The sequence below is a fragment of the Acanthamoeba castellanii genome, assembly GCF_000313135.1.
Source record: "Acanthamoeba castellanii str. Neff unplaced genomic scaffold scf7180000084639, whole genome shotgun sequence".
NCBI classification, from domain to species: Eukaryota; Discosea; order Longamoebia; family Acanthamoebidae; genus Acanthamoeba; species Acanthamoeba castellanii.
Window position 1 is genome coordinate 68,872 of NW_004457431.1, and position 15,152 is coordinate 84,023.

The 15,152-nt window shown below is 58.5% G+C and overlaps 3 protein-coding genes across 3 annotated transcripts; 1 reads left to right on the forward strand and 2 right to left on the reverse strand.

The window, feature by feature from the left end:
* Nucleotides 1-350: 350 nt before the first annotated feature.
* On the forward strand, nt 351-9,219 carry ACA1_087610 (phospholipase D, putative; the record flags this gene model as incomplete). Its single annotated transcript, XM_004338543.1, has 30 exons — nt 351-507; nt 592-703; nt 842-1,103; nt 1,244-1,779; nt 1,908-2,094; nt 2,181-2,273; nt 2,382-2,520; nt 2,614-2,692; nt 2,775-2,907; nt 3,026-3,190; nt 3,269-3,427; nt 3,621-3,729; nt 3,812-3,892; nt 4,014-4,192; nt 4,299-4,340; nt 4,434-4,547; nt 4,744-4,936; nt 5,072-5,169; nt 5,255-5,350; nt 5,512-5,646; nt 5,844-6,093; nt 6,196-7,104; nt 7,236-7,321; nt 7,434-7,535; nt 7,610-7,680; nt 7,755-7,816; nt 7,940-8,046; nt 8,176-8,348; nt 8,463-8,640; nt 8,761-9,219. The coding sequence occupies 30 exons, from the start codon at nt 351-353 to the stop codon at nt 9,217-9,219; spliced, it is 5,466 nt and encodes a 1,821-aa protein (XP_004338591.1).
* Nucleotides 9,220-9,973: 754 nt separating this feature from the next.
* Nucleotides 9,974-11,776, reverse strand: ACA1_087620 (bZIP transcription factor domain containing protein; the record flags this gene model as incomplete). Its single annotated transcript, XM_004338544.1, has 4 exons — nt 9,974-10,182; nt 10,279-10,501; nt 10,616-10,900; nt 10,988-11,776. 4 exons carry the CDS (start codon nt 11,774-11,776, stop codon nt 9,974-9,976), a joined length of 1,506 nt encoding a protein of 501 aa, XP_004338592.1.
* A 489-nt stretch (nt 11,777-12,265) lies between these two features.
* ACA1_087630 (uncharacterized protein) lies at nt 12,266-15,136 on the reverse strand (the record flags this gene model as incomplete). Its single annotated transcript, XM_004338545.1, has 13 exons — nt 12,266-12,696; nt 12,815-12,950; nt 13,036-13,195; nt 13,256-13,385; nt 13,461-13,560; nt 13,633-13,780; nt 13,917-14,045; nt 14,131-14,210; nt 14,285-14,386; nt 14,462-14,641; nt 14,731-14,869; nt 14,962-15,106; nt 15,130-15,136. The coding sequence occupies 13 exons, from the start codon at nt 15,134-15,136 to the stop codon at nt 12,266-12,268; spliced, it is 1,887 nt and encodes a 628-aa protein (XP_004338593.1).
* Nucleotides 15,137-15,152: the final 16 nt, after the last annotated feature.

Here is a 15,152-nt window from a genome sequence, read left to right on the forward strand (position 1 = left end):
CAATCCAGCACCCACCTCATCTGCATCTTCATCGCTTTCTGACGCCTCGTCATGGGCTGGCCTGGGCACCTTCAGCACGGCACTCGTGGGGGTGGGCGACGGGACCAACCTCGTCCTGTCTGTGCTCCCCGATTCTGACATCGAGTACCTCAACGTCGCTGCCAACCTCAAGGCACGGCCGCCACGCACTTACCAATTCTTTTTTTTAAATACAAAATTGAAAATTGAATTTATAGTTTTATTTTAATTAGCAATAATAATAATTAATTAATTAAAATTATCAATAATAATATACTTTTTGTATTCGTCAGGTGCCTTCGCCTAACGTGCCGCAACGGAACGCGCCGTCGATGGCAAGTGGTGAGGAGTCGACCACCGAGTGTGAGACCGAGACCGAGCCCCTGTCGCCCCGCGAGGGCGCGCCGGCGCCGTCGTCCAAGAGCGTCTCCTTCCTTCGTGCTTCCAAGGCCGCCGCTTCCTCGTCCATGCTCCGCTCCGGCGTCTTCGGTGCGCTGCGGTGCTCTGATGCGTGTTGTGTGTGTCGTGTGTGTGTCGTGTGTGGCTGATGGTGGGGCGTTGCGCGTTGTGTAGGCGGGACGGGGTTGAGGCTGGCGCAGGTCAAAGGCGAGCTCGTATCGGTCCGCTCGCTCGCCGTGCACAGTTCCCTGCTCGACACCAAGAAGGACATCATTCAAAAGTTGATGTACGTTCATGTAAGCGCACATCAGTTCCAGAACCCGTGATCACTAATCAATCGCTGTGTGTGTGTGTGTGTGTGTGTGTTGTGTGTGTGTGGTGTGTGTGTGTGGTGTGTGTGTGTGGTGTTGGGTCATGCGCGCAGTGCTATCCCAATGCAACACGAAAACGTGCTTTCGCTGAAGGGTCTCTACATCGGCGAGAACGAAGATGGGCTGGAGACCATGCGACTGCTGGGCATCAACGAACACGTCGAAGGCCTCATTGACGCCGACAGTCTCATGCGATCAGACCAGGATCTGTCGATGTTCATGCGGCTCCAAATGGCGAGCGCCTGCGTCGAAGGCCTGAAGGCGCTCCACACCAAAGGGATCGTGCACGGCGATCTCCATCTCGGCCGTTTGTTTGTACGCGCGTGCTCCCCCACCACTGGCGTTGCTTTCACTGCAACGTTAATTACTGAATCGTGTTGTGTGTGTGTCGTGTGTTGTGTCGTGTGTTGTGTGTCGTGTGTGACATTGGTGATGCTGTTGGTGGTGGCCACCAGGTGAACGTGCAACGTGAAATATTCAAGGTGGCTGAATACGGTGTCCACCGCATCATGGACCGGGAACCAAACGCGTTCCACGCCAGCCCCGAAGTCAACTCCGCCTTCCTCGCGTGCCACGAGCAAGACTACGCCGAGCCCGAGGAGCGGGAGCTCGACGACGAAACAGCTGCCTCAGCTTCAGCCGCGCCGACCAGCACCGAGCGCAGCAGCAGCGCCACGACCAGCGGTGCCGGCGACGGTTGCTCGCGCGAGTCGGACGTCTACTCGTTCGGCATCATCCTGCTGCAGCTCCTGTTCGGGCTGCGCATCGCCGACGTCGAGCGCCAGCGGAACAAGGGCAAGCTCAACGAATCCGCCTTCCGCAGCAAGCACGTCGACGTACCCTACGCCCCGCCGCCCGAGCTCCAGGACGTCAAATTGATCGACGAGGGAACGACGAGGGGCAAGCAGGAGCTGCTCAGCCTCGCCCTCGAGTGTCTGCACATCGATCCCGCGCAGCGGCCCCCACTTGAGAACGTGTGCAACCGACTCAGGTTCGGCAGCCGAGTGCTGTGGTGTCGTGTCCTGTTGCGTGTCGTGTCGTGTGTGTCGTGCGTGTGTGCTTACGATGGTTTCATTGTGTGTGTGTGTATGTGTGTGTGTGTGTGTTGCGACCACGCAGGAATGGGATCGTGCGCACCCTATTGGTGGACGATAACGTGCGCTCGATTTGGATGGACGCCTTGCACATCGAGCAGAAGCGGATGAACAGTCGCAAGAGCATCATACTCCACAAGGCCGAGAACGAGAACCGCATCATCAGCAGCGCCATCAACCAGACCCTGGGCCTCAACATTCCCAACCTCGGCGTACGTAGTATACATTCCATTCATTCCTTATGCATGTGCATTCGAATGTTAATATATACACACTGACCACCATCCACGCCGTGCAGAAGCTGAAGCGCCCCAACGCGCAGATCGAGCCGGCTGCCCCCGTCGACACCAATCTCCTCCCGTTCCAGATGGATTGGCAAAGCCTGTATGAGGTTCGTGTTCGGGAGTACCGCGTTCACCGGGACACACACACACCGCGCGCGCACACACACAGTCACACACTGGTGCTGACGTCGGTCCGTACGTGTGTGTGCCTGCAGGCTTTCTTCATCATCCACCTGCAGCAGCCCGCGGTCAGGGACGACGAGTGGCCGTCCAAGGAGAAGGGCACCCTGAGCAAGGCCAAGCGCAACCGCCTCCCGCACATCCTCGCCCTGCTCCTCATACACGAACTCATCGGTACGCGCGCAAGTCTTCTTCGTCATCGCAGTGGTGGTGGTCTGTGTTGGGTTTCGGCCCAGCGCAAGCACTGACGTACATTTCCGCCGCCAGCCAAGTGGGATCGTCTCGAAGCGCTCCGTATGACTTCGCGCGAGCGAAAGAACAGAATGCAAAGCACGCGCAAGTTTGGGTACGCCGTCCTTATTGTTATTTCCTTATAATATAATAATAATTGTTATTTGCATTATAATTATTATTTTTGTGCCGATCAGATTGCTCGAGGACACGTCGGGCCTGCTGTTGATGAAGCCCGAGCTCAAGGGCAGCGTGTCGATGAAGCAGTGGCTCCGCTTCTCCCAGTGGTTCCCCATCGGCCCGCCCAGCGACACCAAGATCCTCAAAAACGTAGCCAGCGACCCGTTTCCGTTTCGAACCACTCTAGCCGCTTAATTCACCATCGTGTGCATTGCGTGCGCGCCGTGTGCGCCGTGTGCGCCGTGTGCGCCGTGTGCGCCGTATTCAGGTGTGCGACATCATCGGCCACAAGTACTTCCAGCCCATCCAGTCGGCCAAGGAGGCCGAGGCGCTGCTCAGCGAGAACTCGTCGTTCGGAACTTTCCTCTTCCGCTTCTCCTCGCACCCTGGCGACTACGCCGTCTCCTGTACGTGTCCGCCCCGCGTCGGCCGTGTGTGTCGTGTGTCGTGTCGTGTGTCGTGTCGTGTCGTGTCGCATCTCACAGTCGGCCACACATCAGGGATTGCGCAGGTAGAGAAGGAGGGAAAGGTCACTCGGGTTCACCTGACGCACGACCGCTTCACCCGCACCGCCGACAACAAATTCAAGTACCGCAACAAGGTGTACGATGACCTGGAGGCAGTCTACAAGGCGCTCAAGCTCGAGAAAGGCCTGCAGGCGCCCTACCAGGTACCACACGACACACACGGCACACGGCACACGGCACACGGCACACGACACACGACACACGACACACGACACACGACACGCAACACGCGACACGCGACAGACCACAGACGACACAGGACACACGACACACGAGGGCAGGGAGCGCTGCGACCAACTTTGTAGACATACTCTTGTACTGACTCCCACCTTCCAGTCGAAGAACAACGGACTCGAGTACCTCAAGATCGCGCTGGAGAAGCGCGTGGACGAGCAGACGCTTCTAAAGCCCGGCGATATGTCGCCGGGCGAGATCGCGGCGCGAGGTCTCTACACCACCGACCCTTGTCATTTTCTCCCTTCGTTTGTCATACAAGCTCACACGCGACACACATGCGCGCCATTCAGGACGAGCCATGACTCGCGTCATCTCCGAACAGTTCGAGGGCGAAGAGATTCCCAAAAACCTGCGCAAGATGCTCGTCAAGGGTAACCTCCGCCGTGTTTCATTTACCCGATACATCATCACTCCACTCACGCCTTCGTTTCTGCCGTGTGTCGTTGTGTGTCGTCGTGTGTCGTGTCATGTCGTGCGTGTCGTTTCGTCTAGACGATGCGTGGGTGGGGCTGGACAGTGGCTATGAGCCGCTCTTCCTGCTGGACAGCAAGGAGGGCAAGCTGATGGTGCGCGACAACCGGAAGAAGAACGCCCACCGCGAACGATATGTCACAGTGGCCAACGGCTTCCTCGTCATCTACACCGACGAAACCAAAGAGCGAACGCTCAGGGTATTACTCCTCGCGACACCCACGACCGCACACGCACACGCACACCATCCTCCTCACGACTGCACAAGCACACGTGGCTGATCGGTGGATTGAATGTCGTGTGTAGGTCATCGCGCTGGAGGGGCTGGAGGTGATGAAGCACAAGAAGGTAAGCAAAGGCTGATCCTTGGATTGAGAGTTGAATACCCCATCGATCGCGGTGGTGCTGTCCTTCTGACTGTCATCTCGCCGCGCTTGGTAGGACGGCAAGATTGTGCGGCTCTACTGCGAGGCCCAGGGCGAGTGGCACGAGCTGATGGCGCAGGACTTCCGCGAATCGGAGCAGTGGGCCGCTGCGCTCCGTCGATGGACGCTCGTCCACAAAGGCATGACACCACTCGCTCCCTCCCCCCAATCATCAAAACTCTCGGATCTAAACTTGTGTGTGTGTGCGCGCGCGCGCGCGTGTGTGTGTGTGTGTGTGTGTGTGTCGTGTGTGTGTCGTGTGTGTGTGTGTGTGTGTGTGTGTGTGATTAGATGACGCGGTGACGTCGTACGCGCCGGAGCGACAGAACATCACGTGCCGTTGGTTCGTCGACGGGAAGGACACGTTCCTGGCCACGTACAAGGCCATCAAGGCGGCCACCTCGTCCGTCTTCATCACCGACTGGTGGATGGTGGGCGAGATCTACCTCAAGCGGAACCCGACCAAGGTCAAGCCGCACCACCGGCTCGACATGCTGCTCAAGCGGAAAGCCGAAGAAGGTTCGTTCGCCCGCCGCTTGCCACGTCATCATCACCTTGGCTCTCTTGAGTGTGACTTCGTGTGCGTGTGTGTCGTGTGTCGTGTGTGTCGTGTGTGTCGTGTGTGTCGTGTGTGTCGTGTGTGTGTGTTCGTAGGTGTGGAGGTGTACATAATTTTGTGGAAGGAAGCGGTGATGAAGCTGGGCAGCTATTACACCAAGAACAAACTCCAGAGCTTGCATCCCAACATCTACGTACGCACCCACTTCTCTACTCGCTCTTCGTCCCGTGGTGGGGTAATCTCACATTCCCTACATTCCACATCGTGTGCGTGTGCAGGTGATGCGGCACCCGCATTGGAAGAAATTCCCCGTCCACACCTACTCGCACCACCAGAAGACCGTCGTACTCGACTACGGCACCAAGCACGCTCAGGTACGCCGCCTTCTCCCTCACCGGCGCACGCACACCGCACACCGCACACCGCACACCGCACACCGCACACCGCACACCGCACACCGCACACCGCACACCGCACACGCGCGGTGGAATCGAATACGCGTTGTGGAATCGAATAACGCGTTGTTTGGGGACAGGCCTTGATAGGCGGCCTCGATCTGTGCCTGGGCCGGTGGGACGACAAGACCCACCCGGTCGTGGACGACAACCACATCAACAGGCGTTACCCCGGCAAGGACTACATCAACCCCGAGGCACCCAATCCCCTGTGTGTGTCGTGTGTGTCGTGTGTGTCGTGTGTGTCGTGTGTGTCGTGTGTGTCGTGTGTGTCGTGTGTGTCGTGTGTGTCGTGTGTGTCGTGTGTGTCGTGTGTGTCGTGTGTGTCGTGTGTGTCGTGTGTGTCGTGTGTGTCGTGTGTGTCGTGTGTGTCGTGTGTGTGGAACAGGGCTGACGTCGGGTGCGTGAACAGGTGGAGGGGTCGGTGACGTACGAGGACCCGTACCTGGACATGCATGACCGGGACACGGTGCCGCGCATGCCGTGGCACGACATCCACTGCCTCCTCAACGGCGAGGCGGCCATGGACGTGGGCCACAACTTCATCCAGCGGTGGAACAGCCATCGCCGCGCCATGAAGCCCAAGCACCGCAGCGACTACCCCATCCTCACCCCCGCCTTCAACCCCTTCCAAATCGAACGCGAAAAAGACGCCAAGAAAGGTACCGCGCACACTTCACCGCACACGCACACGCACCACCGCACACGCACCACCGCACACGCACACGCACACACATGTGCTGACCTTTGAGTTTGGTGGGCAGCGGCGTACAAGGCGCTCAATTTTACGAACCTGAAGGAGACGTGGGAGAAGCGGAAGGAGGAGAAGGAGGAGAAGCAGAAGCTGCGGGAGAAGGAGCGGCACGAGCGCAAGGAGAAGGACAAGGAGAAGCGCAAGGAGCGCGACGAGGAGAAGAAGAAGCGGCGCGAGGAGCGGCGCGGCATGGAGCGCAAGGGGAGCTACCTCATCACCAAGCTCAAAGAGAAGATCGAGGACCACAACAGCACCAGCGCGGCCGGGGCCGGGGCCGGGGCCGGGGCCGACGATACCGCGGCCGAGAAGCTGCAGCGCAAGCTCGAGCGCAAGAAGCGACGCGATGAAAGAGAGAAAGAGAAGGAAAAGGAGAAAGGCAAGGAAAAGGAGAAGGAAAAGGAACATGGAGAGGACGGTGATGGCGATGAGAAGAAGAAAAAGAAGAAAAAGAAGGAAAAGAGCAGAGATCAACAGCACGACGGCGATGGCGATGCGGCGGCGGCGGCCGAGGGCGAAGCCGAAGTGTCGACGGTGTCGACGACAGCAGAGGAAAGTGTCGACGCGGTCGGCGACCACCACCATCCCCTTGTCTCTAGTGTCGACAGCAATAGCACCCGCAAGAGCGGCGAAGTCGGCAGCGGCAGCGGCGGCGGCGGCGGCGGCGGTGCGAAGGAGGAGGACCCGAAGAAGCGGCACAAGATCCGGGACTTCCTGCAGAAGGAGAAGCAGCAGGTGAAGGGCGCGTTCGCCGACATCTTCGAGTACTCGAGCCAGGACATGCTCAAGAAGGCCGCGCCGCACGCGCACCATAGCGGCGAGGGCCAGTGGCACGGCCCGACCCACAACGCCGAGTGCTCGCAGTCGTCGCTCGACATCGTCTGTCGGTGCCAGCTCCTCCGGTCCTTCTCTGAATGGAGCGGTACGTGTGTCGTGCGTCGTGTCGTGTGTCGTGTCGTGCGTCGTGTCGTGTGTCGTGTCGTGCGTGCGGCGTATTTCATGTGTGTCGTGTCGTGTGTCGTGCGATGGTGGGCTAACATCGTAGGATCGCAGGAGGAAATCGTTTGGAGAAGTCCATCCAGATGGAGTACATCAATGTGATCAACAACGCCCAACACTTCATCTACATCGAGAACCAGGTACACTATAGTGCTGCTTTATATATATATACAGTAATTTATTTATATATGTATATATGGATGTGAGCTCATCTAACATGTTCTCTTCCTAAATATGTTTAACAAAATGCAGTACTTCATCTCGGGCCTGTCCAACTCGGGTCCGGTCAACAAGGTGGCCGAGGCGCTGGCCAACCGCATCATCCGGGCCGTCAAGGAGCAACAGCCCTTCAAGGTGCCGAGCGAAACCGAAACCGAAACCAAAATCGAAACTGAATCGAAATCGAAACGTTGTTCGTGTGCTGGCAGGTGGTGGTGGTGTTGCCCGTCCTGCCTGACCCCGGACCGCTGACCTGGCCCGGCCGCGCCGTCACCCGCCTGTACGCGCCTTTTTTTTTATTGATTTACTTTATTTATTTATTATTTATTTTAATTTATATCTCGCTTTTCGCAGGCACGCCGACACGATCTGGAACAGCAAGACCTCGCTGCTGTCGATGCTTCAGCAGAACGGAGGTGCGTTGGTGGCGGCATGCGCGTGTCGTGTGCGGTGTTGGCGACGACTCACAGCCGCACACACACAACCGCACACGCACACAACACACACACAAACACACGACGCCACGACACACGACGCAGTGAGTCGAGAGGCGGCGGGCGAGTACGTGAGCTTCCACGGGCTGCGGAACTGGGGCAAGACCGTGACCGGCAACTACCTCTCCCACCAGATCTACGTACACTCCAAGGTACCTGCAGCCCGGCCTCCCCAGCATCCACCGATCTCGCACAACTTCAACTCAACGTGTGTCGTGTCGTGCTGTGTGTGCGGCTGCGCGCGTCGTGCGTGCGTGTCGTGCGTGGTCGTGTGTGCGTAGCTTATAATTGTGGACGACAAGATCGCGATCATCGGTTCGGCCAACATCAACGACCGCAGCATGAACGGCAACAAGGACTCGGAGATCGCGGTCAAGATCACCGACACCGAACTCAAGCCGGGCCTCATGAACGGCCGCCCCTTCTCCGTCGGCAGGTTCTGCCACTCGCTCCGGTACCACCACCCACTTTCCTGTGCTGACGTGGCATATATCAATATAAAACTATATTCAATACTAATATATATACATCTATATATTCATATATATTAACTATATATATATAAAAGGGTGACGCTGTGGAAGGAGCACCTGGGGATCAAGGAGCGGCACCGGGAGAAGGACAAGGAGCAGGAGCGGGACCTCATGCGCACCATCTGCGACCCCGTGGTGGGCTACGACTACTGGAAGGCCATCTCCAAGCAGAACTCGCTCGCCTTTGCCAAACTCTTCCCCTGGACGCCTCAGGTGCGCGCGTGCGGTGTGCGTGCGTGTGTGCGGTGTTGGGCGTGTGCGGTGTGTGCGGTGTTGGGCGTGAGTGGTGGGTGCGGTATGTGTGACTGATGGATGTGTGTGTGGCATTCTTAGGATGCCATCGGCACGCTGGAGGAGTGGAGGGAGCGAATGAAGGACTGGGAGCGGCAGCGCGACGACCACGCGCGTCAGCAGTGGGAGCTCGCGCGCGAGGTGCGCGCCCAGCAGAAGAAGAAGCAGAAGGAGAAGCAGCTCAAGGAGCAGAAGGAGGCCACGCTCAAGGACCGCGCGCGCCTCGCCCGCAAGAAGTCGATCAACCACATCAACCACGACGCGGGCGATGACGTCAGCGGCGGAAGCGGCAGCGGCAGCGGCGACGGCGCGGGGGAGGTGGCCACCAAGGAAAAGGAGGCCGTGGCCAAGTCGGCGTTCGAGGCCGAGCTGAGCGGGATCGTGGGCCACGTGGTGGACTACGCCTTCCTGTTCCTCCAGTACGAGAGCATCTCCTTCAGCGAGCACCTCACCCTCACCGCCGTCGGCACCCTGCCCGTCACCGCAGACATGTTCTACTGAGCCCTTGCTCCCTCTGTGCTGTCTCGCCCACACAAAAAATGCAAACATTTTGGTACCTAAACAAAACCTGCTTCTCACCACATTCGCGTTTGGTCCCACAATAGACGAATTCTGGACAGTCACCCTGCTCATAGCGGCCAGGTCATGCGGTCTGGGTCGGGCGTGGTGCCTCTTGTCAATGAGTTACTTCGAATTCATTTCTACAACCCTTGGTGTGCAACGGCTCGTCACCTTCCTTGGCCTGTGGTCCGCGGACTCCAGCTGTGAGTCCTCAGCCCGGGCCATGTAGGAGGTGTACCCAACTCATGACGCTACCACCACCCTTTTGGCACATTCTCTACAACATAAATTTTTACGTTGAAGCTGTTCTTGTCCTATTCACGTCTTGTCCCACAATGGCAGAACGTGCTTGTGGCGGCACGCACATAGACCAGCCTCCAGCCTCTTGTCATAGCGGGCGTGGTGCCTCTTGTCAATGAGTTACTTCGAATTCAATTGAACAACAACCGCTGGTGTGCTAAGGCTCGTCCGCCTCCCACGGCCTGTGGTCCGAGGACTCCAACTGTGAGTGCTCGGCCCGGGCCAATGTGGGAGGTGTACTCAACTCATGACGCTACCACCACCCTTTTGTTTGAGATTAATAACTCGAGCCAGCTACAGACTCTGAGACTCCATCCATCCATCCAGAGAGAGAGAGAGAGATTGTTTTTAGTGTGTTCTGCTATGTACAGGGCCAATGATTGGTGAAGGTGGTTCAGTGTACAGGGATGGGGATGGCGTGGTGGGTACGGTTGTGTCGCAGGTGGTCCGCTGCCGCTGGAATGTCGTCATCATGTCGCTGCTGCTGCTCCTGCTGCTGCTGTGCCAAAGAGCCGCTGCTTATTTCGAGCGTCTTGACGTGGTGCGCCTTGTCCACGTAGAGGTAGCACATGTTGTCATAGCCACACTTGGCCACTCCTTTCCCTGTCGTACCATAACAACTGCTGTCAGCATCGCAACACACGCGACACACACACACAATGACACACACATCAATGCAATAATGGTGTAGAAGTTGACCTTGCGTTGCTGGTTTGGCGTCTTGTTGTGTTGATGTATCGGTGATGGTCGATGTGGGTGGCGAGGCGACCCAGGTGGAGCGCCGGAAGTGGGTAGTCCTGGTCTCCTCCTGCTCCAGAATGACGCGCGCCGTCGGCGACCATCCCATGTCGCCGTGCGTCGACGAGCCGACGAACATGCCGGGTCCCTGCAGCAGGAAGCTCAGCGCAAAGATCGCCACTCCCTGCACGACACACACCGGCGCACGACACGACACGCGCACACACGAGTCAGTCACGGTGGGCGTTGCGCATGGCCGGACACCACCCAAGGGTGCAGGGCAGATTGGGGGTCGTACCAGCAAGCAGACGCCTCCGGCCACGGCTCTGGGCGACTGGACGGACGCACTGCCGAGGCCCAGCGAGAACCACGACGAAGGGCTCGACGGCGCGGCGCCGGGGTAGTCACCGTCGTCGTCTCGCTGTCGTTTGTTGTTGGCGTTCGTCTTCTGCTTCTTTTGGCTGTGGTGGAAGTGCTGCATCTGTCGCAGCGCCGAGCGCAGCCGCGTGTTCTCTGACGTCACGGCCGCCAGCTTCGAATTGAGCAGCACCACCTCCGACTGCAGCGCCGAGTTGTGTGTCCTCTGCGGTGGTGCGTGCGTGAGTTGAAAGGCAACAAAGGCGAAGAAGAAGAAGAAGACGACGACGACAAGCGAGTCGATGAGACGTACGAGTTCGCTGTTCTGGGTGCGGAGGCTGTTGAGCTCGCCCTCGAGCTCCTGGTGGGCCGATTTCTTCTTCTTGCGCGACTCCTGGGCGTACTCGCGGTTCTTGATGAGCCGCAGCTGCTTCTTGAGCTGCTTCTCTTCAGCGTGGGTGAGCTCGCGCGACGACTTGAGGGTCTGCAGGTAGGCCTCCATCTCCGAGCTCGACAGCTTCAGCAGCGTGTCGCGCGGCAGCACCACGCCCGACGTCGCCGCCGCGATCTCGCTCGGCACCGCACCGGCTGTGGCGGCCCTGCGTCGCTTCTTCCCCGCGGCACAGTCGTCGTCATCAGCGGCGGCAGCGGCGGCGCTCGCGGGGTTGATGATGCCCGCGGGCCGCACCAGCGGCTCCCCGAGATGCTGGCGATAGCTGCCCGACGTGGGGCTGCTGACGACTGCCTTGGATGAGATCGGCACGACATCCATAGGCGCCGCTACGCCGACATTACCGATGATTGATCGCATCTGGTCATCATGTGCAGCGAAGATGGGCGAACGAGGAGGAAAGGGTTCGATGCTGGGCAACGTGCTCGTGCTCGTGTTCATACTCGTGCTGCTCGAGGGGCTCGGCGCTTCGTCCTTGATGGCGAGCACGGGGAGGGAGAACAGGAAGTCGTTGTAGGGCGATGTCTGGGGCGAGCTCTGCGGCGATGATTCCGAACCCGATTCGGGGGATGACGGCAGCGTAGTGGAAGTAGAGATGGTAGGATAATAAAAAGGAGGCGTAGTAGAGATAATCGTGGATGTAGCCTCCATCTCATTTGAGAAGGGGTTGGAATTCCATTCGAGGGTATCTGTTGCCGCACCCGAATCGTCGGCGGAACCGAGGGTGAGGAAGAGATTTGCCCATTCCGATTCGCTCAATGGCGCAAGTCCATCTATGCCAGCCATAGCCTGATCGTAGCCATCTTCTAGCATGAACGACGATGCCCCCAGCCAATTCCAACTGGACCAGGTCGTTCATCCTCTTACCGTCTCAGTTCTGTTTCCTCTTCTCGAGATGCTTGACTTCACTTCTTCATCAAAATACCAATCGCGTAATCATCTTCGCCGACGTCGGCGTCCCGCGCCATTGGCCTGTGCGACGTCGGTGGAAACTCTTTTCTTCGACATTTCTTCTGGCCACCAACGCAGTCGCATTCTTCGCATTCCAGATTGGTAGATTGGTCGTGTTTGTGTTGACGATGACAATGATGATGTTGTAGTGTACATGTGTGTTGACGACATGATCGGGCAGCGATCTCTTCACGACGAGGAGATGGAGTCGTCGCCCGTGGCGCCACCACCGGTGGTGTCGACCGCCATCGACGACGATGACGGTTGGTCGAGCATCTCGGCGCGGCTGTCGGCAGAGGAGGAGAAAGCCGACGTCAGCCCGCGGCTCTTGGCGTAGGAGTACCACAGGCGGAAGACGCTCTTGCGCTTCGAGTAGACGGTGAAGATGAGGAGCGTGAGCGGGAGAAGCTCGACGACGATGACGAAGATGATGGCGCCCACAGCGCTCATGCTCTGGTCGACGGTGCCGTAGAGCAGGAAGCCGCACATGCACAGAAGCGACAGCGTGCACACTGCCAGCACCACCGAGAACTTGATCATCTTGTTCCGCTTCATCTTGGCCAGACGCTTGCTCATGCTCTTCACTCTATACAGCGTCAGCAACACCCACACGCCGTACACTGCGTCGCATGTGTTGCGTGTGTGGTGTCATGTTGCGAGTTGCGTGTGTCGTGTGTTGGGTGTTCGCGTGAGTGACGCCCAGGCAGAGACCGATAAGCGAGCGAGTCGCGACAGTACCGGCAAAGGCGATGGCGAGGACGAGGGCTACGGCGATGATGACCGATTGGTAGAAGATGGCGAGGCCGGTGCGTGCGTCCTTCATCTCGCTGTTGGGGTCGGACTGGTCCAAGAAATAGGGCGACGAGCACGACGTCTGCAGGGGAAACGGGAGTCGGGCGCTGGGTGAGTGAGGGACGAATCGCGCTGGGCTTCCCCATCATTGAGGGGAGAGAGCGTACGTCGGTCGACGAGATGCTGGCCTCGAGCGCGATGAAAATGATGACGAGGACGAGCAGGAAGGCGTAGAGAAATCCGTTCACGCCGAGGAACATCACCTTCATTCGTTTGAGCACCGATTGGCCGCCCTTCTTCTTCAGCGCCCAGTGCACCAGTTCCACCCTTTACACACCACTCAGTTCAGTGCGTGTGCGGTGGTGCGTGTGCGGCGGCAAGGTGTACCAGAAGAAGAGGAGCAAGGTGTAGATGGAGAGGAACAGGTAGACCGGCACTTCGCCCAGGATGACGTAGACCACCACGTTCACATTGTTCAGCACACCGGTGGGCAGCATCGCAAAGTAGATCACCCTCACTGTGGGCCGGCGCACCAAAGTCTGGTGTCAGCCGTCATCGATTCAAATGAAGGCGAAGGCGAATGGAGTCGTACAGATGAGGATGGCTTCGATGCAGCAGTGGATGATGCGGCCCATCGACAGCAGAGTCCACGCGACCGACCCGAAGCTCTTGTCTCCCGAGTCTGACAGCTCCTGCGCGCACGCAGAGGCTCACATCGATTGAGCCCTTTGCTCGCTTGAGGAGGCCTAGGCCTAGGCACGTACGTATCTGAAGAGCCAGAACTGATTGATGATGGCCAGGGTGTTGGGGATGAGGAGCAGCGCGTAGAGGGCGACGGCCAGGTAGAACAAGGCCACGGTGCTCGTGCTCAGACTCTCGATGAACGTTTCGCCTGCCCAATCACCACTCTCTCTGCAATGTACTTCACCGTCAGTCCCTCCCCCCACAGCACACGCACCACCGTGCGCGCACTCACGCACGCACGCACGCACGCACGCACGCACGCACGCACGCACGCACGCACACACACACAGAATGGGGTGCGAACCGCCAGACGGGGAAGATGGTGTTGAGGTCTGGCGGGTAGGGAAGCGGCAACGTGCCGCAGATGAGGCCTTCGTCGGTGATCCTCACGTTCCGGGCGTTCATCGGCGTCCACTCCGAATAGTCTTCGTTGCTGGAGATTGGTGATACAATACAAGGTTAGGTGCTAGAACCAAATCTCATCTCCACTAGCGGCTGCGGGAGGTCATGCCACGCACCTGAAGGCGAGGTCGTATTCATCGAAGCTGCTGTCGAGCGCAATGTCGGAGCGCACGTACATGCAGACCGTGAAATCGGCCTGTGTTGATTGGATGAACGTTTGTCCGGTTAGAAGCAACAATCTTGCGGGTTGGAGAGGAAAGGCAATGGTACGTCGGTTGCGGAGGTGATGATGTGCGCTTTCTGTCCGCCGTTGGTGAGCTCAATGCGCAGGCCATCGCCGATCAGCTGGCCTACGATCACTCCGTGCGAGTTCTACAGGCAACACAAGAGCATTCGATGAATCAGGAAGATTGTCGAATGATAGTGTGCGACATGGACGTGTGGTACCTCGACGATGGAGTAGCCCTCTGGCTCGCTCTCGATGGCCTTCACGAAGATGTTGGAGACAAACGTGGTGTCGCCCTCCTTCTGGAACTGCGACACGGCGACCGAGTACACATTCACGTCGACGCAAGTGGGATCGAACGCCAGCTCCCTGGTCCACGACACCCGGCCCACACCGGGCAGCTGTCCCCCGCCAGTAGACCCACAGGTTAGTCGGTCAACATGCGCTCGGGCTGTTAGATTGAAGGCGGGAGGTTGGTAGGGTGACGCACCGGAAGGTGAAAGTCTGTGTGAGAGCACGTGCGGGAGACTCCGACGGTGACGCCGACGTTTTGGCCGCAGCTGCCGTCCCACGTCGATTCGAGACAGGAACAGGTCACCGCGCTGAACATGTCGATCAGGCGATTGTACCTGACACACGACACGAACGGGCGAACGCGCAGGTCAACTTTGTCAACCTAACAGTGCACCCACGGGAGTAGAACTCAGCTGGTGCTGCGTACCGGCAGAACTGGTCGGACTTAAACTGGGAGGAAAGCTGCGAGATCTGCGCGGCTGTGGAGAGGGTGGCGTAGGCGCTGAGGCTGAAGTCCTCCACCAGTCGCTTGTTGTACTGGGTCGTCCAATTGCGCTGCTTCCACTCGAATCCTTGCCACCTCCCGCCCGGGTACCTGACATCGGCGATGTTGTCATC